Source organism: Salmo trutta, chromosome 6 (assembly GCF_901001165.1).
Source record: "Salmo trutta chromosome 6, fSalTru1.1, whole genome shotgun sequence".
Taxonomy (NCBI): Eukaryota; Metazoa; Chordata; class Actinopteri; order Salmoniformes; family Salmonidae; genus Salmo; species Salmo trutta.
The window spans coordinates 42,612-70,312 of NC_042962.1; the positions used below are offsets into that span (position 1 = coordinate 42,612).

General features: G+C 40.6%; 1 protein-coding gene and 1 pseudogene across 1 annotated transcript in view; one reads left to right on the forward strand and one right to left on the reverse strand.

Moving 5' to 3' along the window:
* Positions 1 to 249: 249 nt before the first annotated feature.
* Positions 250 to 27,701, reverse strand: part of LOC115195284 (piggyBac transposable element-derived protein 4-like) — a 68,141-nt gene continuing 40,689 nt past the window's right edge. Inside the window, exon 3 of the mRNA XM_029755051.1 lies at positions 250 to 2,546. Coding sequence (XP_029610911.1) covers positions 1,223 to 2,278 — 1,056 coding nt within the window. The 5' untranslated portion in view covers positions 2,279 to 2,546 and the 3' untranslated portion in view covers positions 250 to 1,222. The remainder of the gene's footprint in view (positions 2,547 to 27,701) is intronic.
* Positions 20,941 to 21,081, forward strand: LOC115196495 (uncharacterized; annotated as a pseudogene).

The window sequence follows — 27,701 nt, forward strand, 5'->3', positions numbered from 1 at the left end:
CCTCCTTGCACTTGCCACATGTTTCTTGTTGCTCACTATGAGAGATGTGGTCATCATACTCTTCATCCGTGCTCTCATCCTGATGCTGACCTGTTAGACCTTCATTGGCCAATCTTAGTAATTGCTCCGTTCCATTTCTGTTGTGGTGTGACAAGAGCAGCTTGGACTGAGGGTTAAAACCTGTTAGGGCCACCCCCCCCCCCCACTTCTCTTAATTTCCGCCTAAATTCATACCCAAATCTAACTGTCTGTAGCTCTTGCCCAGTAGCAAGGATATGCATTTTCTTGGTTTCATTTGAAAGGGAACACTCTGACGTTTGTGGAAATGTGAATTGAATGTAGGAGAATATAACACAATAGATCTGGTAGAAGAAAATACAAGGAAACAAACATACGTTTTCTGGTTTCTATTGTTGTTGCACCATCTTTCAACTGAAAAGGAACAGCCAAACATTCAGATAGGATGCTGGGGATAATTTCTATGCAGAATGTAAGAGGGCAACAGTATCTGAGAAAAGTTTCAGAAACATATCTTCAGGAATGAGCGAGCTACATGACATTGAGCATGAGGTCACCCAGGTGTCCCACACAAATGTACCCAAATGTACCCAAGTGGCCAAATTGGTACAGTGATACATTTATGTAAAAACTATATACAAAATACAAAAATGATATTCTAACACACCACTCAAATAAAGTACAAAAAATAATACAAATATAAAATGTTGAATTTTTTTTTTAATAACAAAGGTAACCATTTACATACATTCAATGTACAGTATTGTGAGGACCCTCAGTCCTCTACACAAAATTGTGCTGCTTGTGCCATGGCCCATAGCAGTCTCTTTCTGCTGTAAAGCAGAGGGTTACTGAACAGTTGGTGCAGGTGATGGGGCACTTCCTGTGACAAAGGGCACAGCGTCGCCTCCCCACTATGCCCTTTTTGCCCTGAGGCACATTCATGCCTGCAGAGATGAATTTAGGCAGGTGAACACCACTGGTTGAAGGAGCAGAAGAGGTAGAGGGGACAGGAGGTGCTGCAGTGGACTTGTTGTAGCCAGCAAGCTCCTGGATCAGCAGCTCTCGGAAAGCTAGCCGGGAGATGGGGGGCTTTCCACAGCTCTTGGCCATTTCCTTCTGTATAATAAATGAATTGACAACAGCAATGTCGATAAAATGATAAAAAAAAGTATTGTACCATTTCATGGTCTTGTGTAACACATTATAGTAGCCTATCAGTGCATCTGATAGGTCTACACCCCCCCATGCTCTTGTTGTAGTCCTTGATAGCTGCTGGAATGGGGACATTTTTGGTGTTCCATGCCCCGCTACCGTCCTTCACACGCCTGACGACGTGATCTCCACTGAAGGACTTGTGGATAGTGGAGCACATGACCACCTCCCTGGTATCCATCCACTTGACAAAGAGAAGGCCATCTTCACGGATCCACCGCATGGTACCCCGCTCAGCCCGCTTAGGCATGTCGTTCTGCTTGGTTTTGGGAAAGCCCACTCTGTTGGGCCGAATGGTGCCACAAGCCCACATATCCAGCTTCTTCAGGTCTGTGAACAGGGTAGGGCTTGTGTAGAAATTGTCCACAAACAGTTTGTAACCCTTCCCCAGCAGTTGAAAATCCAATAATGCCATGACAGAATCATAGCTGAGTCCCTTACCGGTCGCAAAACTGCTCTTCCCCTCATAAACAAAAAAATTGCACGTGTAGGCACACGCAGAATCAGCCAAAACAAACAGTTTGTAACCCCACTTGGTCGGCTTGTTACGCATGTACTGTTTTAGGCTGATTCTGGCCTTTGAGGCTACCATCCTCTCATCGATTGCAAGGTTCTGGGCGGGCTGAAAATAGATCTTGCAGGCCTCAACTATACTGTGGTAGAGAGGTTTAATTTTGCAGAGCCTGTCATACCCCGCTGTGCCTCGCTTCTTGTCGTTGTCCCCGTCAACTTCTGGGTCACTGATATGAAGCGCCCATGAGATTGTCAGAAACCTTTTACACGACATGACAGTGGAGGGGAAAGGCAGTTGATAGAGGGGTGCAGTTTTCCAATAGTGTTTCAGGGTTTTCAGCTTGACTAGACCCATGTACATGACCATAGATAAATAACAAAAAATGTCTGCCATGGAAATAGGCCTCCATGCCTCTTTTTTCCCTGCCTGCTTCTTAGCACCATATTTATTAGTGTTCATGACAAGGGAATCAATCACTGAAGTTGTAAAAAACAGTTGAAAGAGTTGCATGGGGCTGTAGTTGGAGGTCATGTCCAGCTGAGGTCCTGGTGGCCTTTTAGGTCTGAATACTGGAGGTGGTGGGCCCACATCCTCCTCCAGCACAGAGTGCCAACAACCCTCCTCCTCTCTGATTGCTGGTTTAGCTTTGCCCCATCGACGTTTCTTTGTTACAGACTTCACACCTGGCCGGGTGGGGGTAGGTGTGGAGCCGGAGACAGCAGGGGTCTGGCTAGTTGATTCAGCTCCTGTGGGGGGTGGGCACCTTGGCAGTGGGGGCTCCCAGTCAGAATCAGAAGGACTGTGAAGACACAGAAACAGATTATATACAGAGTTGGAAAGCGCATGTCTAGATAAAAGTCATGTAAAAAATATTTTAGATATAAAGAGAGATGATATACAGTGTTGGAAAGCGCATGACTAGATAAAAGACATGTAAAAAATATTTTAGCTATAAAGAGAGATGATATACAGAGTTGGAAAGCGCATGACTAGATAAAAGACATGTAAAAAATATTTTAGATATAAAGAGAGATGATATACAGAGTTGGAAAGCGCATGACTAGATAAAAGACATGTAAAAAATATTTTAGATATAAAGAGAGATGATATACAGAGTTGGAAAGCGCATGACTAGATAAAAGACATGTAAAAAATATTTTAGATATAAAGAGAGATGATATACAGAGTTGGAAAGCGCATGACTAGATAAAAAACATGTAAAAAATATTTTAGATATAAAGAGAGATGATATACAGAGTTGGAAAGCGCATGACTAGATAAAAGACATGTAAAAAATATTTTAGATATAAAGAGAGATGATATACAGAGTTGGAAAGCCCATAAAAGACATGTAAAACATATAGATATTTTTTTACATGTATCTAATATATACAGACACAGACACGCACTCATAATGTTTAGCCATGTGTACTTCACACAGTTCATTACATATATATGGCAAATAAATAAATACAAAATAATATATATATATATATATATCTCCAAACAACTCAAAAGAATAACATTTGATATTATTAATTTCAAACAACTGCATGAGAGGTACTAACCCGTCCAAAATCGCGTCCTTTCCATGCAGAAACAATTCCTCAAATTCGGAGTCGACAGTTGACTCAGAATCTGATTCTTCTTCAACTAACTCGGTTTCACTATCTCTATCAATTTCATCAATTATGTCATGTACATCTGTATACCTGGACTTAGCCTTTGATTTTACAGATTTACTAGCCATAATTTTAACGATAAAACAACTGGAAAATATCTAGACTCAAAACTGCTGCGCGCAAACAGATGTGGCTCCTGTGGCTGTAAATTTCAATGGCGAATGGCTGTGTTACGCTCGGCTTTCGTTCAAGAGCTGGTCATTCCGTGTATTACCATTTCATACTGCCGTTTACCTTAGCTCATTGGCTATCTGCCAAGCTAGATTTCAAGACAATCAGTGGTGATTGGTCCGAAATACAGTCAATCAAAGAAGCACTGGTCATATCATTGGCGCGCAATGAAGTCAGTCTTAGGTGTGTTCCAATCAGGTATTTTCGGTCAATACGTCCCGCAAAAAGAACAATCAAGTATGGTTGTGTTACTAGCAAACAGGAGATTGCAACAAAGCCAACCATGACTGGATAAACGTCAGTTTAGCGGGAGTAATTACATCGAATGCTTCGTCGAAAGTTGAAGGAATCAGAATTCATGACACTAGCCAGTTAGGAAATGTTTCGTGCTATGCTATAAAAATGGATTTCATAGAACAAACGACCATTTATTGTGAAGATTGGGCCTTTTGTATCACCAAAAGAAGAAGATCTTCAAAGGTAATTGATTATTTTATTGCTATTTCTGACTTTAGTGACGCTAATGCTTGGCTGGGAAATGCTAATAATGTTTGTGTTTGCGGGACGTTGTCCTCAGATTATTATAATCTATGTTTTCACCGCAAAGCCTTTTTGAAATCGGACAGTGTGGTTAAATTAACGAGAGTCTTGTCTTTAAATAGCTGTAAAATAGTCATATGTTTCAGAAATTGAAGTAATAGCAATTCGAAGGTTTTTGAATAACCCGCCACAGGATTCAACTGGCTGTTGAGTGGGTGGGACACAAGCGTCCCACCTAGCCCAGAGAGGGTTAAGGACGCAGGGCTGGAGCGACTGGTCGTCAATTGTAATCGTGACTCACTGCTGTTTCGGGCACAGCTGAACTTTCCCCTTTATCATCCAGAGAGGTTCCAAGCTGAGCTCGGTCAGGTCTGCTAGTGACACACGTATCCAGAAATACTTTTTAGCTGACGAAATGAGCGTAGATAGCAATGTCTCTATCGGTGAGGACCTGTCTCGCAGCACCTGAATGAACATGTTGATTTGCTGAACAGGGTCGATCCTTAGCCCTGCACACTGTTAGTGTTTCTCTGTGGGCCTGTATTGCACAAAAGCATACTCTTTGTCTAGCAACGCAACTCCAATCAGGTAGTCTAGGGTCACCAAGTCTTCTCGTATGGTTTCCAGAAATCTACCATCGGAATCGTGAACGGTCTGCTGCTGCTGAGGCTGAGGCATGTGAGGTTGAGGAGGAGCAGGTGCGGGGAAGAGCATAGCGCTAGGATAATACGAGTAGGATAACATGTTTCAGGTTCTCAACTGTAAAGCCATAAAGTCAAATGTGCTGTTGAGCGCTCGAGAGAAATCTGAATCGGAGAGGAAGTGGTTCAGGTTTAGCTCAGCGAAACTCTGTCCAATCTCGCAAGTACTATGTAAACCTCTGGGTCTGTAAATAGGGTTGCTCCAACCAGCACCTCGGTCCACTATCCACCTAGGTGTATCTGATCTATCCAAGGATTGCCAGGCTGGCACTCTGTTACCTCTCTCTGCTATCTCAAACAAGGCATGCTTCCAGAATTCAGAAGACTTGAAAGTTAACTGACAACAGGGACACAGTGCATACTCGCAACTGCGGTCAGCTTGACTGGCATCCTCATGACACAGGGTCTCATTCGCCTCTCTCATCACTGCAGCTGGGATAGTGAATTCGGCCCGCTTCACAAAGGTAGATCCTTTTCCGTGACCGGGGTCGCTGGTGACCGAGACCGTTTCTGGAACCAACTGCATGTAGCCGAAGACACTATTGTCTTCCATGTACAGAAAATGCCATTCTCCTGTCAGGTCTGAGGACGACCTTTGACGCAGCTGGCAGTTGTTCTGGGCACCAGTGTCCTGTTTCTGTAGTTCCGATATGTATGACTCTATAGTCTTCAGGCGGCTGCTACACGTTCCCATTAGGTCTCGAAGCTCCTTCACTTGACACTGTATGTTGATCTCAGCCCTGCTCTTGTAGGTAGACCCTTCCGCTCTTGTCAGTAGGGATTCAAAGTGTGCGTTCACTATATGCCATACCCTTAGAATGAACGATCTAGAAGCAATCGAGGTAGTCGATGTTTGGGTTCTCACTTGCCATTGATGATGTTGCTGCCCGAGAGACCTCTCTACTCTATACATCTCACAAGTCCTTTGTTTAATACAAAGCAGATGCTAACTGACAACACAAGGAAATTTGATCCTATTAAGCAAGCTAGCATTTAAACACCAAATCCCACCACCCCTACCAGTCACCCTAGGACCCAACATAAATCTTAGTGAAGCATGATCACTCAAAGAATTAATCTTATACCCAAAATCATGTATATATTGTACAACATCCTCAGCAGCCAAACAAAAATCCAGCCTACTCTGCTTGATCTCATTCAGTACAATCTGCCTTCTGGAGAACCCTCTCCTAAAAGGGTACTGTTCACACCACACATCCCTTAGTTTTTGTTCATACATAACATTTAGCAAGACTCTCCTTGAAGTGTCCGAACGGAAACTTTGTACTTTTAGAAACATTTAATTTTGTTAGGCACACATTTAAATCTCCTACAATTATACAATTTCCCACACACAATTGACTGAGCATTTTAAAGAACATAGCCCTATCAGACTCAACATTTGGCGCATAAACATTAATTAATCTATACACCACTTCACAATAACTAAATTCAATTACAATCAGACGTCCATTATAACCCGTTTTAATTTCCCTAACATTATCTACCCTGTCCCTCCTTAGTAAGATACCCACCCCACATGCATCTCTTTCCCCGCTCTCTCCAATATTTACTAACATTACTCATTTTCTTATCAGACCATTTAGTTTCTTGTAGACAAATAATATCTGCATTAGTTAAAGCCAGCACCTTCTCAAACTTTGACATCACACCCAAACCCCTGTGCGTTCAAAGAGAGTACACTCAGCATAAATATAGGGAACAAAGACCTTACCCACATTGCGCCTTTCATCTAATATCTGCATTCCTCATCTTCTTAACACACTTTTTTCCCCCTAATTTAGTGGACAACCGCTTAGAGCGTAAAATCTCCAATTCACCCATGTCTATACCTTCATCAGACGTCCTTTGACTTGAGGGGGGAGTTTGAGTTAGCCCAGTCACTGATTCACAGTCCACTGCCCACTTCTCAGCCTCAAGAGGTCTCCCACTACCAGGGTTTCTTTTGCAAGAATTAAGAACAGGCTTCGACAGCTGTGAGGCTGTCTGGGCCTCTTCCTCTCCCACAATAGTAACACTCTCTTTAGGCAACTGAGCCAGGTCTATATCCACATCATCCAGGCTTGGCCCCAAAGGAGTCTCACATGCCACTTCATCTGCCCATGATCTCAGTGTGGGCTCAACTACATCTAGGCTCAATTCTACCTTACTATCCTCCATCTCTTCCTCCACCCTCTCACTCACCCCCTCCTCTTCGGAAAACTTATCAGGCTCTCTGTCATCCACCAAATGAAGGGTGCAAATACATGTCTCCTTTCCACACTCTCTACACTTTCTGTCACGCAAGTTACATTCTCGTGCATAATGTCCCTGTTCCCCACATCTCCTGCATGTAAACTCCTGGCACTCTCTCAGTACATGCCCAGGCTGAATACACAGTCTACACACCTTGACCTGTTTATCATGGATTATTCTAAAGTACTCCGTCCCCTCCAAAGTCTCAAATTTTGCTGAATAAGGCAACGACTGAACAGTGTCCGTAAACTTTACCTTGCAAAACCGTGTGCCATCAACGATATCAGTCCCTGGCCAAACTCTCCGCTTAATCTTGGAGACCGCAGCCACACCCCAGTTGTTCAGCTTCGCATGGATTTCATCATCCGAAATATACGCTGGCAAGTTCAGAAATGACACCACCAGTTCATCATTCACCAAGTCCTTCGCCATGATCCGTGAATTTTTTATTTTAAACCCATCCATTAGTCTCTCTTTTCCCTTCGCATGGTTCATCGTTATTTCATATTTCTGGTTTGCTTTAAAGTGGCAGCCCACCACAGATCCGCACACTTCCTTAATTCCACGTAACAATTCCATCATAGTGATTTTCTCCTCACCCACAATCTCCACCGCCAATGTCAGATGCCTCTCGTATCTCTTTTCCATTCCAGTAGTCGATGCCATTATAAAATTGTAAAGTAAAGAAACAAACAGAAAAAAATGTATAAATGCACTCATTTTCCTTATCTTAATAACTAGAAAAACACAACCTCTACAAACACTCCTCTCTCCAGAACTTTTCAACCTGAAACACAAACTTCCTGTATCCACAAGATGGCGTACCCAGGCTGGTATGGCCGTAAGCGAGAAACAATCTCTTGGTACAACATATATAGTCAAAGTGAGTCTGATAAACAGACATTGCATTTTCACCAATTAGATAAGCAGCTTGAACTTTGTGTCACTGAAAAAGTAGAAGAAATTACAAACACTGTAGCCATCACTTTTTAGCACAGGTAGTTGGATAAAATACAAACAAGCCTTGCTTACATTTTAAAGCGAGGGCAAATATTTCAGCCTTGTGGCAAAAAAACGGACAAAGGGTTTTAATTCCACCATGGAAAACACACGGCCATCAGACACCAGTCCAGTTCCACTCACCAGCTTTTTTTCCATTCATCATTTGAACAGGGCAAGGGAGCACAAAGCACACGCAAGCTGCATTCAGCAACAATATCCTTATTTGTCTTATAAATACAAGCCAGATGCTAACTGACAACACAAGGAACTTTGATCCTATTAAAAAGGCAGGAAAGACTAGACCATAGAAGCTGCATTTAGTCAATTCATCATTAAATGCTTACTACAAGGCAGTGTTGCTGATGAAATAGTGCAAGAGCACACCCTCGTGGACAAAATGCTTACAGCACCTGGTATTCCCAGGCGATCTCCCATCGAAGAACTAACCAGGCCCGACCATGCTTAGGTTCCGAGATCAGACGAGATCGGGCGTACCTTTTTTTTAATCTTTTATTATGAAAAACACACAATATTTACAACATTCAATCAATAATAAAAAAGGAAAACATTTCATTGTTTTTTAAAATATATATATATTTTTTTAAATTAAACCAAACACAATCATCCACTAAAACCAATTAATAATTAAATACAAGTTTTCCATTTAACATAATTCCAATAAAAGTACTCCCTCACACAAACAGTTTCTCAAAATTTCCTCCACCATATTTATATATTTTATCTTTATATCTTTCTCTAAAATACTTCTAAATAAAACCTCCACACTCACAATTTTCCCTTCATAATGTCCTACATTCCTTCTTAATCGTATCGCATAACTAGCATGACTGAGTACAAAATTCACCAAATTTAAATTAACCTCTGGGCATATGGGACGGAGCCTGACATCCAGCGAAAAATCCTAGCGCCATTAGCATAACAACATTTTTTATTTTTTATTTTTCAAATATAGGACTATGTTATATCGTTTTATAGATACACCTCTCCTGAATCGAACCACGTTGTCTGATTTCAAAAAGGCTTTACAGCAAAAGCAAAACATTAGATTATGTTAGAGGAGTATATCGTAAAAGTAGCCACATAGCCATTTTCTGACCAACCACATGCATCACAAATAACCAAAAAACAGCTAAATGCAGCACTAACCTTTGACAATCTTCATCAGATGACACTCCTAGGACATCATGTTACACAATACATGCATTATTTTGTTCGATAAAGTTCATATTTATATATAAAAACAGCATTTTACATTGGCGCGTGACGTTGACTAACTATTTTCCCTCAAATGCATCCGGTGACACAGCGCTACAATTGACTAAATTACTATTCGAAAACATTTTTAAAATGTAATATTGTCATTCTAAGATTTATAGATGAATATCTCTTGAAAGCACCTGTAATGCCAGATTTAAAAATAACTTTACTGGGTAATCACACTTTGCGATAAAAGGGGATGCGATACTCAGAAAAATAGGCTACCGTTACAGGTCAGCGCCATCTTGGAACAATCGCATATCAAATCTACTCTTGTATACTATTGTCAATAATCCCTTACCTTTGATTATCTTCATCAGAAAGCACTTCCAGGAATCCCAGGTCCGGAATGGACAAGGACAACGAAAATGTGCAACGGAAAGAAAATGAAGATAAAGGAGGAATGAAATTTGCCAAAGAATACACGGTGGCAATTGAGTTGGTGGGAGAAGAAAAGGTGACAACAATGGAACTACTACGAGCAATTAAGGAGGTGTGTGGTGAAGTGGTGGGATGCCGAATGAAAGGGGATAAGAAGTATGAAATTACGATGAGAAACGGAAAAGGTAAAGAACGTCTAATGGATGGATTACAGATAAAGGACACCAGGATTCTGGCGAGAGATATGAATGTGAATGAATTGGTGGTGTCTTTCATGAATCTCCCAGTATACATAGAAGATAGTGTGATACTGGGCAAGCTGAGTAGCTGGGGAGTAACGGCCGTCTCGGAGATAAGGAGGAGAGTTTGGCCTGGAACGGAGGTGGTAGACAGGACACGATTTTGCAAAGTAAAATTCACAGAAAAAGTTAAATCATTGCCATATTCCACAAAAATTGAGACGCTGGACGGAGCAGAATACTTTAGGGTAATTCATGACAAACAGGTCAGAGTTTGTCGATTGTGTATTCAACCCGGGCACATAGTTAACCTGTTAGGGTATAGGGGGCAGTATTTTCACGGCTGGATAAAAAAATGTACCCGATTTAATCTGGTTACTAATCCTACCCAGTAACTACAATATGCATATACTTATTATATATGGATAGAAAACACCCTAAAGTTTCAAAACTGTTTGAATGGTGTCTGTGAGTATAACAGAACTCATTTGGCAGGCAAAACCCTGAGACAGATTCTGACAGGAAGTGGATACCTGATGTGTTGAATTGACTTTAAGCCTATACCATTGAAAAACAAAGTGAAGGAGGAATATTTTGGCACTTCCTATTGCTTCCACAAGATGTCCCCAGCCTTTACAAAGTGTTTTGAGTCTTCTACAGTGAGATCTGACTGAAGAAGAGCGTTGGAACGGCGATGGCCCATTAGACACCTGGCGCTCGATTTGATGGTGGGTACTCTCATTCCGAAACGTTTTAAAAGAGAACCCAATGGTCCGCCTTGAATTTTATTCATGTTCTGGTTAAAAAAGGCCCTAATGATTTATGCGATACAACGTTTGACATGTTTGAACGAACGAAAATATATTTTTTCCGTTCTTGAAGTGAAGTGATGTCCGGCTGGCTTAGATCATGTGCTACAACACGGAGGTTTTTGGACATAAATGATGAGCTTTTTTGAACAAAACTACATTCGTTATGGACCTGGGATTCTTTGGAAGTGACATCTGATGAAGAGAATCAAAGGTAATGGATTATTTACATAGTATTTTCGATTTTAGATCTCTCCAACATGGCGGTTAGTCTGTATCGCAATGCGTATTTTTCTGGCGCAGTGCTCAGATTATTGCAAAGTGTGATTTCGCAGTAAGGTTAATTTTAAATCTGGCAAGTCCATTGCGTTCAAGAGATGTAAATCTATAATTCTTTGAATGACAATATAATATTTTACCAATGTTTTCTAATATTAATTAATTATTTTGTTGTCATGACTTGACTGCCGGTATTGGAGGGAAACGATTTCCTGAACATCAACGCCATAGTAACACGCTGTTTTTAGATATAAATATGAACTTGATAGAACTAAAAATGCATGCATTGTCTAACATAATGTCCTAGGAGTGTCATCTGATGGAGATTGTAAAAGGTTAGTGCATAATTTTAGCTGATTTTATGGTTTTGGTGACGCCTGTCTTTGAATCGACAATACACACAGCTATTGTCAATGTACTCTCCTAACATAACCTAACTTTATGCTTTCCCCGTAAAAACTTTTTGAAATCGGTAAACGTGGTTAGATTAAGAAGATGTTTATCTTTCAAAGGGTGCCAGATAGTTTTATGTTTGAAAAACTTGAATTTTGACATTTATTTGGTTTCAAATTTGCCGCTCTTGAAATGCACCTGCTGTTGATAGGGTGCGCCACGGGTGGCACACTAACGTCCCACATAGCCCCAAGAAGTTAAAGACTGCCCTGAATTTAAGTGTTTCAAGTGCGGCAATCAAGGCCATTCTGCGAGAGAATGTGTCGGAGAGAAGGAAATTACTTTTTGTGGTGGATGCAGAAAGAGATTGGCGGAGTGCAACTGTGGAGAAGTTATGGCTGAAGAGGGGAGTCAAGTACTATTCGAGGAAGCAGTTGTATTGTCGCAAGAAGGAGAAGAAGATGGAGGAGAGGACGTGGTGGAGGGTGGAGAGACGGAGGAAGGAAGAAGGGAGAAGAAGGACCAGAAGATGAATGAAATTGGGAGAAGTATGGATTCCGAAATAAGAAAATTGAGTTTTCAGGAGGAGGGGGGGTGTGGACTGGGGGGAAGCACGGGGGACTCACAGGTTTTGGGGAAAGCACAGCACTAACAAGTACCTCAGGGGGTGAAGAAATGGAGAGGGTTATGAGTTTAATGACAATAACAGAAACGGAGATGAACACGGGGAGCACAATGACGACTATACATGAGACGGAGATGAACACGGGGAGCACAACGGATGTGGGTGTCAAGAAGTTGAGTTGGCTGGATGAAATGGACTTGGAGGAAATATCAGACACGGATGATGGGGAAAAGATTGAAAGAACGAGGGGAGGATACAGGAAGAGGAAAGCGGTGGGAGGAGGGGGAGAGAAAGGGTGGAAGAGGAAAGAAACTGGATAACAGGTAGAGGATAATGAAATTATATTTTATAATTTTATTATTTATTAGAATTGTCCCTATAATGTCAATAAATGCAAATGGTTTGAGAACAATGGGAAAATTTAATAGAATAGTACAAATGAAGAATTCTGATATTTTATGTATTCAAGAGACGCACTGGGATAATGTGTGTGTTTTAGAAGTACAAAAAATATGGAGGGATTTTATTTATGTAAACAATGGCAGGGGGAATTCAAGAGGGGTTGCAATTTTATTAAGGAAGGATGTAGTAGAAAATGTGAAGATATATAATGATAATAATGGGAGGATTTTAATTTTGCATTTTGAATATATGAATAGGGTTTTTAGGATTATAAATATTTATGCGCCGAATAATGAAATAGAGAGAAGGAATTTATTTTTAGAATTAGGGAAATGGTGCAAGGGTAATTGTATTTTAGTTGGGGATTTTAATGTTAAAATGGATAGACTAGATATGACAAGGGGAGCTATTTTTAGAAGTGATGTATCTAGGGGGGTTTTAAGGAAGATGATGTTTGAAAACAGTTTGATTGATATATGGAGGGACGAGAATCCGAACAAGAGAGAATTTTCTAGAAGGCAGGTGGTTTTAGGGGAGTTGAAACAGACACGGATAGATCTGGTTTTAGTAAATGAAGGGTTAAGGAATTTTATGAAGGATATTAAGTATATTTCTACAACTTTTAGTGATCATGCTGGGTTAACATTATCGGTGGGTTTAGATAAGGAAAGGAAAGGAGGGGGAATATGGTGTATGAATGCAGGGTATCTAGGCGATGAGGAATATGGAGAACAACTTAAATCTTTGATAGAACATGAAATGGAGGATAAGCAAAAAGGGAATGATAAGTGCCAGTGGTGGGAAAATGTTAAGGAAAAAATAAAAGCTTTTAGTATTAGATATGCAAGGAAGAAGAGGAGTAGGATGACAAGAGAAGAAAATTATTTAAGAGCAAAATTGAATGAAGAAATGAGGAAATGTGATATTGAGCCTAATTATAATATTGAAAGGTTTTAGATTTAAAGGCACAATTGAGCAAATGTGAAATAGATAAGTGTAAGGGTGCAATTATTAGAAGTAGGGCAAAGTATGTTTTGGAAGGGGAGAAATGTACGTCATTTTTTCTTGGTTAAGAGAAAACTAAACAGACGAAATCATATATTAGTGAGATTGAAAATGTAAAGGGTGAAGTGGTAAATGATTATGTTGAGATATTAGAAACAGTACAGAATTTTTTATAAGGATTTATTTAAGAAAGGGGCGGTGGATGAGGGGTGTGTAAAGGAGATTTTAAATAGTGTGGATGTGCAAATTGGTGTTGAGGATAAGCAAATATGTGATAGTAAGATAACAGTGGATGAAGTGAAAGATGCAATTAACCTGTTAGGGCTAGGGGGCAGTATTTACACGGCCGGATAAAAAACGTACCCGATTTAATCTGGTTACTACTCCTGCCCAGTAACTAGAATATGCATATAATTATTGGCATTGGATAGAAAACACCCTAAAGTTTCTAAAACTGTTTGAATGGTGTCTGTGAGTATAACAGAACTCATATGGCAGGCAGAAACCTGAGAAGATTTCATGCAGGAAGTGGCCTGTCTGACAAGGTGTTGTTGTTCTTGCCTCTGTTTATTGAAGACTGAGGATCTTAGCTGTAACGTGACACTTCCTACGGCTCCCATAGGCTCTCAGAGCCCGGGAAAAAGCTAAACGATATCGAGGCAGCCTCTGGCTGAAACACATTATCGCCTTTGACAAGTGGCCGATCAGAGGACAAAGGGCTTAGGCGCGTGCCCGAGTCGAGCCTGTGCTTTATTTTCTTTAGTCTGTTTACCTAATTGCAGATTCCCGGTCGGAATATTATCGCTTTTTTACGAGAAAAATGGCATAAAAATTGATTTTACACAGCGGTTGACATGCTTCGAAGTACGGTAATGAAATATTTAGAAATCTTTTGTCATGAAATGCGCCGTGCGCATGACCTTTATTTACCATTCGGATAGTGTCTTGAACGCACGAACAAAACGCTGCTGTTTGAACATAACTATGGATTATTTGGGACCAAACCAACATTTGTTATTGAAGTAGAAGTCCTGGGAGTGCATTCTGACAAAGAACACCAAAGGTAATCAAACTTTTCTAATAGTAAATCGGAGTTTGGTGAAGGCTAAACTTGCTGGGTGTCTAAATAGCTAGCCCTGTGATGCCGGGCTATCTACTTAGAATATTGCAAAATGTGCTTTCACCGAAAAGCTATTTTAAAATCGGACATATCGTGTGCATAGAGGAGTTCTGTATCTATAATTCTTAAAATAATTGTTATGCTTTTTGTGAACGTTTATCGTGAGTAATTTAGTAAATAGTTAGTAAATTCGCCGTAAGTTTGCGGGGGGTATGCTAGTTCTGAACGTCACATGCTAATGTAAAAAGCTGGTTTTTGATATAAATATGAACTTGATTGAACAAAACATGCATGTATTGTATAACATAATGTCCTAGGGTTGTCATCTGATGAAGATCATCAAAGGTTAGTGCTGCATTTAGCTGTCTTCTGGGTTTTTGTGACATTATATGCTAGCTTGAAAAATGGGTGTCTGATTATTTCTGGCTGGGTACTCTGCTGACATAATCTAATGTTTTGCTTTCGTTGTAAAGCCTTTTTGAAATCGGACAGTGTGGTTAGATTAACGAGAGTCTTGTCTTTAAAATGCTGTAAAATATTCATATGTTTGAGAAATTGAAGTAATAGCATTTCTAAGGTATTTGAATATCGCGCCACAGGATTCAACTGGCTGTTGAGTAGGTGGGACGATTTGGTGCCACCTACCCTAGAGAGGTTAAGGGTTTAAAAATAAATAAAAGACCTGGAGTAGATGGAATAATTGCAGAGTTTTATAAAACGTATGAAAGTTTTTTAGCACCTATTTTATTGGAAGTGTATCAATATATGGAAGATAATAATACTGTTTCAGAATCTATGGTGACAGGGTTGATAACGATTTTATATAAAAATAAGGGGAGCAAATTGAAACTGGAAAATTATAGGCCAATAAGTTTATTAAACTCGGATTATAAGATTTTAGCTAAGATACTGGCAAATAGGATGAAGATGGTTTTAAATGATATTATAGCACCTACACAGAATTATAGTGTGCCTGGTAGAGATATAGCTGATACCATTACTACAATTAGAGATGTGATAAATAAAATGAATAGCGATAAGATAGGGGGAATTGTTTTAAACATAGATTTAAATAAAGCTTTTGATGGGGTGCAACATGATTTTATGTTTAGGGTAATGTAAAAATATGGGTTTGTTAATAGAATAATAGGATGGATACAATTATTATATAGAAATGCAAAAAGTAGGGTAAAATGTAATGGGGTTTTAACAGATTATTTTATTCTTGAGAGATCTGTGAGACAGGGGTGCCCTTTATCAGCGTTATTGTTTGTTTTATTGGTAGAACCCTTAGCAGCATACCTTAAAAAATATCATTTTATAAATTGTGTAGAGACTCCGCAAGGAGGTTTTAGTTTAATTCATCAATACGCAGACGATACCAACATAACAGTTAGAGATGAGGTAAGTGTTAAAAGGGTGATGGAGTGTTTTAAAGTATATGAGCAAGCCTCAGGCGCAATGGTTAATATGGAGAAGTCAGTAGTAATGTATGTTGGGAAGATTAATGAGGGGAATTTTCCTTTTATGGTGGTAAATGATTATTTTAAGGTGTTAGGAGTGTTTTTAGGGGTGAAGGAAATGGAAGCTAGGGATCTGACATGGAGTGGAGTATTAAACAAAGTTAGGAAGGTGGTAAATATGTGGAGGGGGAGGGCTTTGAAATTAAAAGGGAAAGTAATTGTAGTTAATTCATTGTTGATGTCAATTTTTATTTAAGTAATGAATGTTTTAGATATGCCAGAATGGGTTTTATATGAAATGAATAAGATTGTCCTTAATTTTTTATGGGATGGGAAAGGTGCGAAAAGAGCTTTTAGAACTTTGATTGCAGGTTATGAGGAGGGGGGTTTGAAGTTGGTGGATTTAAATGTGAGGAAAACAGCAATTAGAGTCAAAATGGTATGGAAATATTTATATGGTGAATTAGATTATGGATGGAAAATATTTTTTAAGGAGTATTTGCAGGAGGATGGGGACAATGGTTTATTGATGTGTATAAAAACGGAAATGTTAGGTAATATACCTTTGTTTAATAGAGAAGTGTTTGAGGCTTGGGGGGAGTTTTTACCAAATATTTATTATGACTGTAGCATTTTAGAAAATATTTTAAATCAGGCAATTTTTTTAAATCCAAAGATAAAGTATAATAATAAGATGTTGTTTTGTAAATATTTTATGAGGGCTGGGATGAGGCAGATAGGTGACATAATATACTGCTCAAAAAATAAAGGGAACACTTAAACAACACAATGTAACTCCAAGTCAATCACACTTCTGTGAAATCAAACTGTCCACTTAGGAAGCAACACTGATTGACAATAAATTTCACATGCTGTTGTACAAATGGAATAGACAACAGGTGGAAATTATAGGCAATTAGCAAGACACCCCCAATAAAGGAATGGTTCTGCAGGTGGTGACCACAGACCACTTCTCAGTTCCTATGCGTCCTGGCTGATGTTTTGGTCACTTTTGAATGCTGGCGGTGCTTTCAATCTAGTGGGAGCATGAGACAGAGTCTACAACCCACACAAGTGGCTCAGGTAGTGCAGCTCATCCAGGATGGCACATCAATGCGAGCTGTGGCAAGAAGGTTTGCTGTGTCTGTCAGCGTAGTGTCCAGAGCATGGAGGCGCTACCAGGAGACAGGCCAGTACATCAGGAGACGTGGAGGAGGCTGTAGGAGGGCAACAACCGAGCAGCAGGACCGCTACCTCCGCCTTTGTGCAAGGAGAAGCAGGTGGAGCTCTGCCAGAGCCCTGCAAAATGACCTCCAGCAGGCCACAAATGTGCATGTGTCTGCTCAAATGGTCAGAAACAGACTCCATGAGGGTGGTATGAGGGCCCGACGTCCACAGGTGGGGGTTGTGCTTACAGCCCAACACCGTGCAGGACGTTTGGCATTTGCCAGAGAACACCAAGATTGGCAAATTCGCCACTGGTGCCCTGTGCTCTTCACAGATGAAAGCAGGTTCACACTGAGCACATGACAGAGATGACAGAGTCTGGAGACGCCGTGGAGAACGTTCTGCTACCTGCAACATCCTCCAGCATGACCGGTTTGGCGGTGGGTCAGTCATGGTGTGGGGTGGCATTTCTTTGGGGCCCGCACAGCCATCCATGTGCTCGCCAGATTTAGCCTGACTGCCATTAGGTACCGAGATGAGATCCTCAGACCCCTTGTGAGACCATATGCTGGTGCGGTTGGCCCTGGGTTCCTCCTAATGCAAGACAATGCTAGACCTCATGTGGCTGGAGTGTGTCAGCAGTTCCTGCAAGAGGAAGGCATTGATGCTATGGACTGGCCAGCCCGTTCCCCAGACCTGAATCCAATTGAGCACATCTGGGACATCATGTCTCGCTCCATCCACCAACGCCACATTGCACCACAGACTGTCCAGGAGTTGGCGGATGCTTTAGTCCAGGTCTGGGAGGAGATACCTCATTAGACCATCCGCCACCTCATCAGGAGCATGCCCAGGCATTGTAGGGAGGTCATACACGCACGTGGAGGCCACACACACTACTGAGACTCATTTTGACTTGTTTTAAGGACATTACATCAAAGTTGGATCAGTCTGTAGTGTGGTTTTCCACTTTAATTTTGAGTGTGACTCCAAATCCAGACCTCCATGGGTTGATAAATTGGATTTCCATTGATTCTTTTTGTGTGATTTTGTTGTCAGCACATTCAACAATGTAAAGAAAAAAGTAAGTATTAAAAAGTATAAAAAGTATTTAATAAGATTATTTCATTCATTCAGATCTAGGATGTGTTATTTTAGTGTTCCCTTTATTTTTTGAGCAGTGTATATGAAGTAATTCCTGGGTTCCTTCCATGTCAGGCAATATTTGATAATATGGTTGAACAAAATGATGAAATAAGTAGAACTACTGTGGAGAATATGTATAAGAGAAAATTAGGATATCTTCCTGGGGAGTGGGGTGTTTTAATAAATAAAGAGGTGGCTAAAAGAGCTAGGGGTTTACCGGTTTTGTATTATGAAAGTAATGGGAAGAAATATGATTTGTCAGGTTTAAAAGTTAAAAAGGTTTATGAAAAATGTATTTTAAGAGAGATAAAAGCTCCTGCTTCGGAACAAGTGTGGTCTAGGGTGTTTGTAAATATAAATGTGAAATCAATATGGAAAAATGTAAATGTAAAATAAAATTCTATAGAATGTGAAAATAATGATTTTAAATTGAAACATAATAGGATTTTTACAAACGGTGTTTTACATCAAATAAATAGGGATATTAAAAGAGAATTGACATTTGTGGTAGGGGGTGGAACATTTTATGCACTTTTTTGTTGAATGCAGTAGATTACTAGGTTTTCATGAGTTTTTAAAGGGGCTTTTAGAAAAACATTGGGGAGAAGATATTGTTAATGGGGTTGCGTGGAGGAGGTAGTTTCTTTTTGGTTTAAATGGGAAAAGTAACGTTTTTAATTTTAATTTGGTGAATTTTGTACTCAGTCATGCTAGATATGCGACACGATTAAGAAGGAATAATTGTTAGTGTGGAGGTTTTATTTAGAAGTATTTTAGAGAAAGATATAGAAGTAATATATAAATATGGTGGAGGAAATTGAGAAACTGTTTGTGTGGGGGACTACTTTAATTGAAATTATGTTAAATGGAAAACTTGTTTTTAGTGTATGATTGTGTTTTTAATTGTATTTATTTTCTTTGATTTTTTGATTTTGTAAAAGGATGAATAGTTAATCGTCATTTATTATTGATTGAATGTTGTATATATTGTTTTTTTCATAATTAAAGATAAAAAAAAAAAGGTATGCCCGATCTCGTCTGATCTCGGAAGCTAAGCAGGGTCGGGCCTGGTTAGTACTTGGATGGGAGATCGCCTGGGAATACCAGGTGCTTTAAGCATTTTGTCCACTAGGGTGTGCTCTTGCATTATTTCATCAGCAACACTGCCTTGTAGTAAGCATTTAATTATGAATTGACTAAATGCAGCTTCTATGGGCTAGTCTTTCCTGCCCTTTTAATAGGATCAAAGTTCCTTGTGTTGTCAGTTAGCATCTGCCTTGTATTTATAAGAGAAATAAGAATATTGTTATTGAATGCAGCTTGTGTGTGCTTTGTGCTCCCTTGCCATTATTGGGGACTTCACCCGAGCGTCGGGAGTGGTTCTTAACCACGCAAAGTCTTCCGTTAAGTTTTTCGGAAGATGGAGTGGTAGGACGGATGTGCCCGGAGGGTTCTCTCTGTAATGGGGCCCTGAGGATTCTCGGGGTCCATTTTGAGACCTCCGGCTCAGCGACGCTGACCTGGAACATGGGTATCGCAGTGGTACAGAGGAAGCTAGTGATGTGGAGGGCTAGGTCTTTGTCTTTTTTAGGCAAGGTCCTGGTTCTCAAGGTGGATGTATTGCCGTCTCTATTGTACTTGGCGTACATCTACCCATTGCCAGCTTGTCTGAGGAGGCCTCTAGTGAGGCTGCTCTTTCAGTTCATGTGGGGTGGCAGGTATGAGTGTGTCGCCAGGGCACGCATGCTCTGTCCCATCGGGGAGGGGGGTACCACATCTCCCCCTCAAGCTGGATGCAATTTTTGTTTCTTTTTTGTTAACAGAGCTTGCTCATCCGGTGATACACCCTTCCGGTTACCTCCTGCGGGTGTTCTTCTCATACCAGGCGAGAAGCGTAATGGTGTGGTCTAACACGGGTCCTCAGGCGGAACAGCTGCCGTGGCACTTTGGCCAAGTTGCTGCGTGCGCACCCAAGGGTTGAAGTTGCCCGAGTAGGTTTAGACCACAGGCACCTGTACAAGGAGGTCAGACAGGCAGGGAGTCCGGTGCCAGTGGTGGGCATCCCGGCAGTGGTCTGGGAGGGAGTGCAGGCGCAGGGTCTGGACAACAGGTTCAAGGACCTGAATTGGTTGAGCCTCCACAAGTGTTTGCCGGTATAGCTTGGCATAGCTTGGCGCGATTCCCAACTGCCCAAGACCATCTTGTAGCGGGGAGGAGACAGTGCGCCATGTCTTTTGGGACTGTGCCTTTGCCGGAGTAGTATGGGCTAGAGCACGGGTGTTGTTGGGAAGAGTAAGAGGGGATTTTGTGTTGACGTGGGCAAAGTTAGAGAGAGGTGTAGGGAGAGCAAGAGGGACGGATAGGGATAGGTTTCTGCTATGGCTTCTCATGAGCCTCTTTAAGCGGGGGCTGTGGGAAGCTAGGCAGAACATGGTCAAGATAGGGAGAAATTGGGGGTGGAAGGGATAGTGAGGAGGGTGGAAGGAGATTTGAGGGGGAGGATGAAGAGGGAAGAGAGGAAGTGGGTGCAGCATGCTGCTCGGGGGAGGTGGAAGGGGGGTTTAGGGTTGGGGTTATTTTAGATTTTTAGAACAGGGAGTCGGAAATGGGGCTTGCTCCGTCCGCTCCACACATCGACCCGGTATTGCAGTACCTCCGGGAACGGTGCAACACTTTTCTCCCATTGTCAAGGAAAAGAAATACACAAAGCTATGTAAAACAGCTAGCAGAAGAAGAGAAGGAACGAAAAAAGAAACATCCAAACTGAAAGAAGGGCGAAGCGCCCTTCATGGGGTCCTCTGTTTTCCCTCCATTTTACTTAAAAAAAAATAATTAAAAACATTGGCCAGGATTGTGTATGTGTGTGTGTATGTGTCTGTTTTTGACCCCCCCCAAAAAATACAAATCACTTCACCAGGATAATCTTGACTTTTTACCCACAACCCTTAACCTCTATGGGACCGGCGGGACGAATTCGTCCCACCTACGTAACAGCCAGTTGAATCCTGTGGCGCAATTTTTAAAAAGTTTGAAATGCTATTACTTCAATTTTTCAAACATATGACTGTTTTACAGCTATTTAAAGACAAAACTCTCGTTAATCTAACCACACTGTCCGATTTCAAAAAGGCTTTACAACGAAAGCAAAACATTAGATTATGTCAGCAGTGTACCCAGCCAGAAATAATCAGACACCCATTTTTCAAGCTAGCATATAATGTCACAAAAACCCAAACCACAGCTAAATACAGCACTAACCTTTGATGATCTTCATCAGATGACACACCTAGGACATTATGTTATACAATACATGCATGTCTGTTCAATCAAGTTCATATTTATATCAAAAACCAGCTTTTTACATTAGCATGTGACGTTCAGAAAAAGCATACCCCCCGCAAACTTCCGGGGAATTTACTAACATTTTACTAAATTACTCACGATAAACGTTCACAAAAAGCATAACAATTATTTTAAGAATTATAGATACATTACTCCTCTATGCACTCGATATGTCCGATTTTAAAATAGCTTTTCGGATGAAGCACATTTTGCAATATTCTAAGTACATAGCCCAGCCATCACGGGCTAGCTATTTAGACACCCACCCAGTTTAGCCTTCACCAAAATCACATTTCCTATAAGAAAAATGGTCTTACCTTTCCTGTTCTTCGTCAGAATGCACTCCCAGGACTTCTACTTCAATAACAAATGTAGGTTTGGTCCCAAATAATCCATCGTTATGTTCCATCAGCGACGTTTTGTTTGTGCGTTCTAGACACTATCAGAATGGTAAATCACGGTCGTGCGCATGGCGCAGAACGTGACAAGAAAAATCTAAATATTCCATTACCGTACTTCGAAGCATGTCAACCGCTGTTTAAAATCAATTTTTATGCCATTATTCTCGTAAAAAAGCGATAATATTCCGACCGGGAATCTGCAATTAGCTAAACAGCCGAAGGAAAATACTGCACGGGGGCGAATCGCGCACGCGCCTCATTGCATTGTCACCTAATGGGACACTTGGAAAAGGCGATAATCTGTTTCAGCCTGAGGCCGCCTCGTCATCGTTCCTGTTTTTCCCGGGCTCTGAGAGCCTATTGGAGCCCTAGGAATTGTCACGTTACAGCTAAGATCCTTACTCTTCAATAAACAGAGGCAAGAAGAACGACTCCTTGTCAGACAGGCCACTTCCTGCATGAAACCTTCTCAGATTTTTGCCTGCCATAGCAGTTCTGTTATACTCACAGACACCATTCAAACAGTTTTAGAAACTTTAGGGTGTTTTCTATCCAAACCTAAACAATAATATGCATATTCTAGCTTCTGAGTTGGTGTAGGAGGCAGTTAAAAATGGGCACATATTTTTTCCAAAATTCTCAATACTGCCCCCTAGCCCGTAGAGGTTAAACTTGTAAGGGAAAACCCCCCTAATTTGGACAAAATAACATGGGAACATATTGGCATAGCACAAAACATACACACGATTGCAAAAACCACCCAAAGCGGCCCATCTCCGGGCCAATCATATGGCAATTTTCCGATGGCAATTGCCAATTGTAACACCCCAAATTTCCTTTAGATGGCGAGCGCGCTCCACCGTGGATTTTCATACAGCAAATGATACCCAAGTCTTACCCAAGTCTACACCCAAGGGTCAGATTTTGATAAAATGAATTTTTTTTTGAAAACTTATCACTTCTTAAAAAAGTGGTTTCTGGACCGTTTTTCGATTTTTTTTTTGATTGTTATGTCAATTACATATGTATAAGAGCTGTATGAACATGCTTATGACGTTTTTTATTGACGTCGTTTTTTGGGTTGCTTTTGCTTGTGCACAAGGCATATGTTTTGTGCATTTTGAATATGATTTCATAGGAAAAAATGACGTTTTTTTCCATTTTTTTGCAAAATGACATGTCCAATGCTTTTTTTTGTCAATTGTGAAAGTATTGCATGTGCCAAATCACAGCAAATATCCAATAGATAGCTAGAGCTCTCCGCAGTGAATTTTCATATTGCAAATGTAACACAATTCAAGTCCCAAGAGTCAAATTTTGAAAAAATGACATATTTTTGGAAAACTTTTCAACCCCTTAAAAACTGGTTTATGGACCGTTTTTCGATTTTTTTTTTTTGATTTTTATGTCAATTACACATGTAGAAGAGCTGTATGGACATACTGTTGACATATTTTATTGACATCATTTTTTGGGTTGTTTTTGCTTGTGCAAGGCATATGTTTTGTGCATTTGGAATATGATTTCATAGGAAGTCAAAAGTGACTTTTTTTACTTTGTTTGCCAAATGCCATTAGAAATGTGCAAATGAAATGTCCAATTCTTTTTTTGTCAATTATACATGTATGAAAGTATTGAATGTGCCAAATCAGGATGTTTGTCCGTTTGCCATGTACGATCATAGGAAGTCGGTTTCCAAACCCAAAAGTCAGTGAACCATGGTCCAAATGGCATTTATACTGCCCAAATGATATATAGCCCTATGTTAAGCCATGAATCAACGCAGATGGTCTACTTGTCATGTATGATGAGGGAGAAGTGGGACTCTGTTGCTTTTAACATTTTTAACGAATTTGACATGCTCAGAATGCATAATTGACTGGCCCGATGATCTCGGGATGGCCGTACAGTGACTGTGGTTCCTCTCCATCGCTCGTTGTGTTGATTTCATCATGTCAACTTGTGATATTTTTTGCTGTTGAATCATATTGCAAATGCGCGTTACATTTGCAATATTGCGCGTTACGTTTGCAATATGATTCAATGGGCATTTAGCATCACGAATTTAGGCATGCTCAAAAATACTGCAGAAATGCATAATTGACTGGCTCGATGAACTCGGGATGGCCGGGCAGTGACTGTGGTTCCTCTCCATTGCTCGTCACCCAGCAGTCAGCGTCCATCAGTCAATTAGATGTCATTTTGACACCAAACTGATACCATCTGACACCAAATCCACTTTTTCCAACTCGTATAGAAGCCAACTATCACATAACATTTAACATAACATTTACGTCATTTAGCAGATGCTCTTATCCAGAGCGACTTACAAATGGGATATGTCAGAGAAGGCCCATAATTCACAGTGCATTCAATTTTAACCATAAAAAAACATAAAACACATAGTTATGTTATAGCTGCGGGTCCAGCTCTGACATTATGTGTAGGCCTATGTGAGGCGACCCCAAATCCCAAGTTTCGGCTTGATAGGTCATTCGGTGCCCGAGCAATGGCCTGAATTGGTGCTGAAAATCCACTTTTTCAGGGCGTTACTACGGCGTCCCTGAATGAGCTATCGGACAGAGACATTGGGGTCCGTCTCTATGGGCCGAGCCGGTTTCAATGCACCTAGTCTTGTGACTCTGGGACATTTCTACATGTCGCCATGTCCGTGATATTCAAAATGAAATGAACATATTGCACGTTTCTACAATTTCAGAGCTCTAGGTCTGACGGTTCTTGAATCGTTTGAACGAAAGTAACTATTGAAGGTGTTATAAGCCTCTAAGCCCCACACTATGTCCCTATGGCCAAATTGTGTGTGTGTGTTTTTGTTTTTTTTTGCAAAAAGAAAAGACACACGTTGTCTTTGGGGTAGGCATATACAGAATCCTGAATAAGAAGTCTCTACCTTAAGAATTGACTGAGAAACAGATGGTTGAGTTGCGTGATTTTCACTATGCGCACGTAATATGACAATAGCTCTTGGGTGATTTTTACCACTTCCGGTTGTCACAGGAAGCTCTTGCTTCACACACTCACATAATCAGTACCTGTTACCTTCAGATTAGTCCCGTGACACTTGTGGGGAACGTAGGGCAAAACGGAGAACATTGTGACAAGTGGGGTCACATTAGTTTGTAGCCCAAAGATTTTGGATTCTACAAACAGAAGTTGGCACATAGAGGGTTCCGACTTCAGACGAGTCCCCTGACACTTGTGGGGGACTGTTTGAACTGTTTGAATGGTGTCTGTAAGTATAACAGAACTCATATGGCAGTCAAAACCCTGAGACAAATTCTGACAGGAAGTGGATACCTGATGTGTTGAATTACATTTAAGCCTATGCCATTGAAACACACAGGGGCTTATTAATGTTTGAGCACTTCCTATTGCTTCCACTAGATGTCACCAGCCTTTACAAAGTGTTTTTAGTCTTCTACTGTGAGATCTGACCAAACAAGAGCCATGGAACGGTGATGGCCGATTAGACTCTGGCGCGCGAGTTCATGTTGGGTACTCTCGTTCCAATACGTTTTAAAAGAGAACGCAATCGTCCGCCTTGAATATTATTCATGTTCTGGTTAAAAAAGGCACTAATGATTTATGCTACACAACGTTTGACATGTTTGAACGAACGTAAATATTTTTTTTCCCCTCGTTCATGAAGTGAAGTCCGGCGGGCTTAGATCATGTGCTAACAACACGGAGCTTTTTGGACATAAATGATGAGCTTTTTCGAACAAAACTACATTCGTTATGGACCTTGGATTCCTGGAAGTGACATCTGATGAAGAGAATCAAAGGTAATGGATTATTTACATAGTATTTTCGATCTCTCCAACATGGCGGTTAGTCTGTATCGCAAAGCGTATTTTTCTGGGCGCAGTGCTCAGATTATTGCAAAGTGTGATTTCCCAGTAAGGTTATTTTTAAATCTGGCAATGCGGTTGGGTTCAATAGATGTAAATCTATAATTCTATGAATGACAATATAATATTTTACCAATGTTTTCGAATAGTAATTATTTAATTTGTTGTGCTGACTTGACTGCCGGTTATTGGAGGGAAACGATTTCCTGAACATCAACGCCATAGTAAAACGCTGTTTTTGGATATAAATATGAACTTGATAGAACTAAAAATGCATGTATTGTCTAACATAATGTCCTAGGAGTGTCATCTGATGGAGATTGTCAAAGGTTAGTGCATAATTTTAGCTGATTTTCTGGTTTTGGTGACACCTGTCTTTGAATTGACAAAACATTACACAGCTATTGTCAATGTACTCTCCTAACATAATCTAACTTTATGATTTCGCCGTAAAGCCTTTTTGAAATCGGACAACGTGGTTAGATTAAGGAGATGTTTATCTTTCAAAGGGTGTAAGATAGTTGTATATTTGAAAAATTTGAATTTTGACATTTATTTGGTTTCAAATTTGCCGCTCTTGAAATGCACCTGTTGTTGATAGGGTGCACCACGGGTGGCACGCTTGCGTCCCACATAGCCCCAAGAGGTTTTAAGCACCGCACTGTGTCACTCCATACTTGCTGTGTGTGTGTGTGTGTGAGAGAGCTTTTCTTTGACATCTGATGGGATAAATGACTGATTTACAGTTCATGAGGGTTGCCTAGTCACACATATGAAGTTGTGGAAAGATCTGACTTTTTTAACCCTTCAAAACAGCCCCTATGACACCATTTGAAGGCACTTCTGGTTGACACAGGAATCTGAACGTTAGGCTCTTATAGAATAATGAGTTTTAAGTCTTTCTGTTAAGAACTGACTTATTTACAGAAGGTTGAACAAGTGTGTGTTGATTCAGAAAATCACAGACAACCACAGAAATCTCGCAGAGCTCCGAAACCTGCCTTAACTTGTTGGGGCTAGGGGGCAGTATTTACACGGCCGGATAAAAAACGTACCCAATTTAATCTGGTTACTAATCCTACCCAGTAACTAGAATATGCATATACGTATTATATATGGATAGAAAACACCCTAAAGTTTCTAAAACTGTTTGAATGGTGTCTGTGAGTATAACAGAACTCCTATGGCAGGCAAAAACCTGAAGGTTTCATGCAGGAAGTGACCTGTCTGACAAGGTGTTGTTGTTCTTGCTTCTGTTTATTGAAGAGTCAGGATCTTAGCTGTAACGTGACAATTCCTACATCTCCAATAGGCTCTCAGAGCCCGGGAAAAACCTGAACGATGACGAGGCAGCCTCAGGCTGAAACACATTATCGCCTTTTCCAAGTGGCCCATCAGAGGACAATGGAATTAGGCGCGTGCCCGATTCGACCCCGTGCAGTATTTTCCTTCGGCTGTTTATCTAATTTCAGATTCCCGGTCGGAATATTATCGCTTTTTTACGAGAATAATGGCATAAAAATTTATTTTAAACAGCGGTTGACATGCTTCGAAGTACGGTAATGGAATATTTAGAATTTTTTTGTCACGTTATGCGCCATGCGCACGACCGTGATTTACCATTCTGATAGTGTCTAGAACGCACGAACAAAACGTTGCTGATGGAACATAACTATGGAT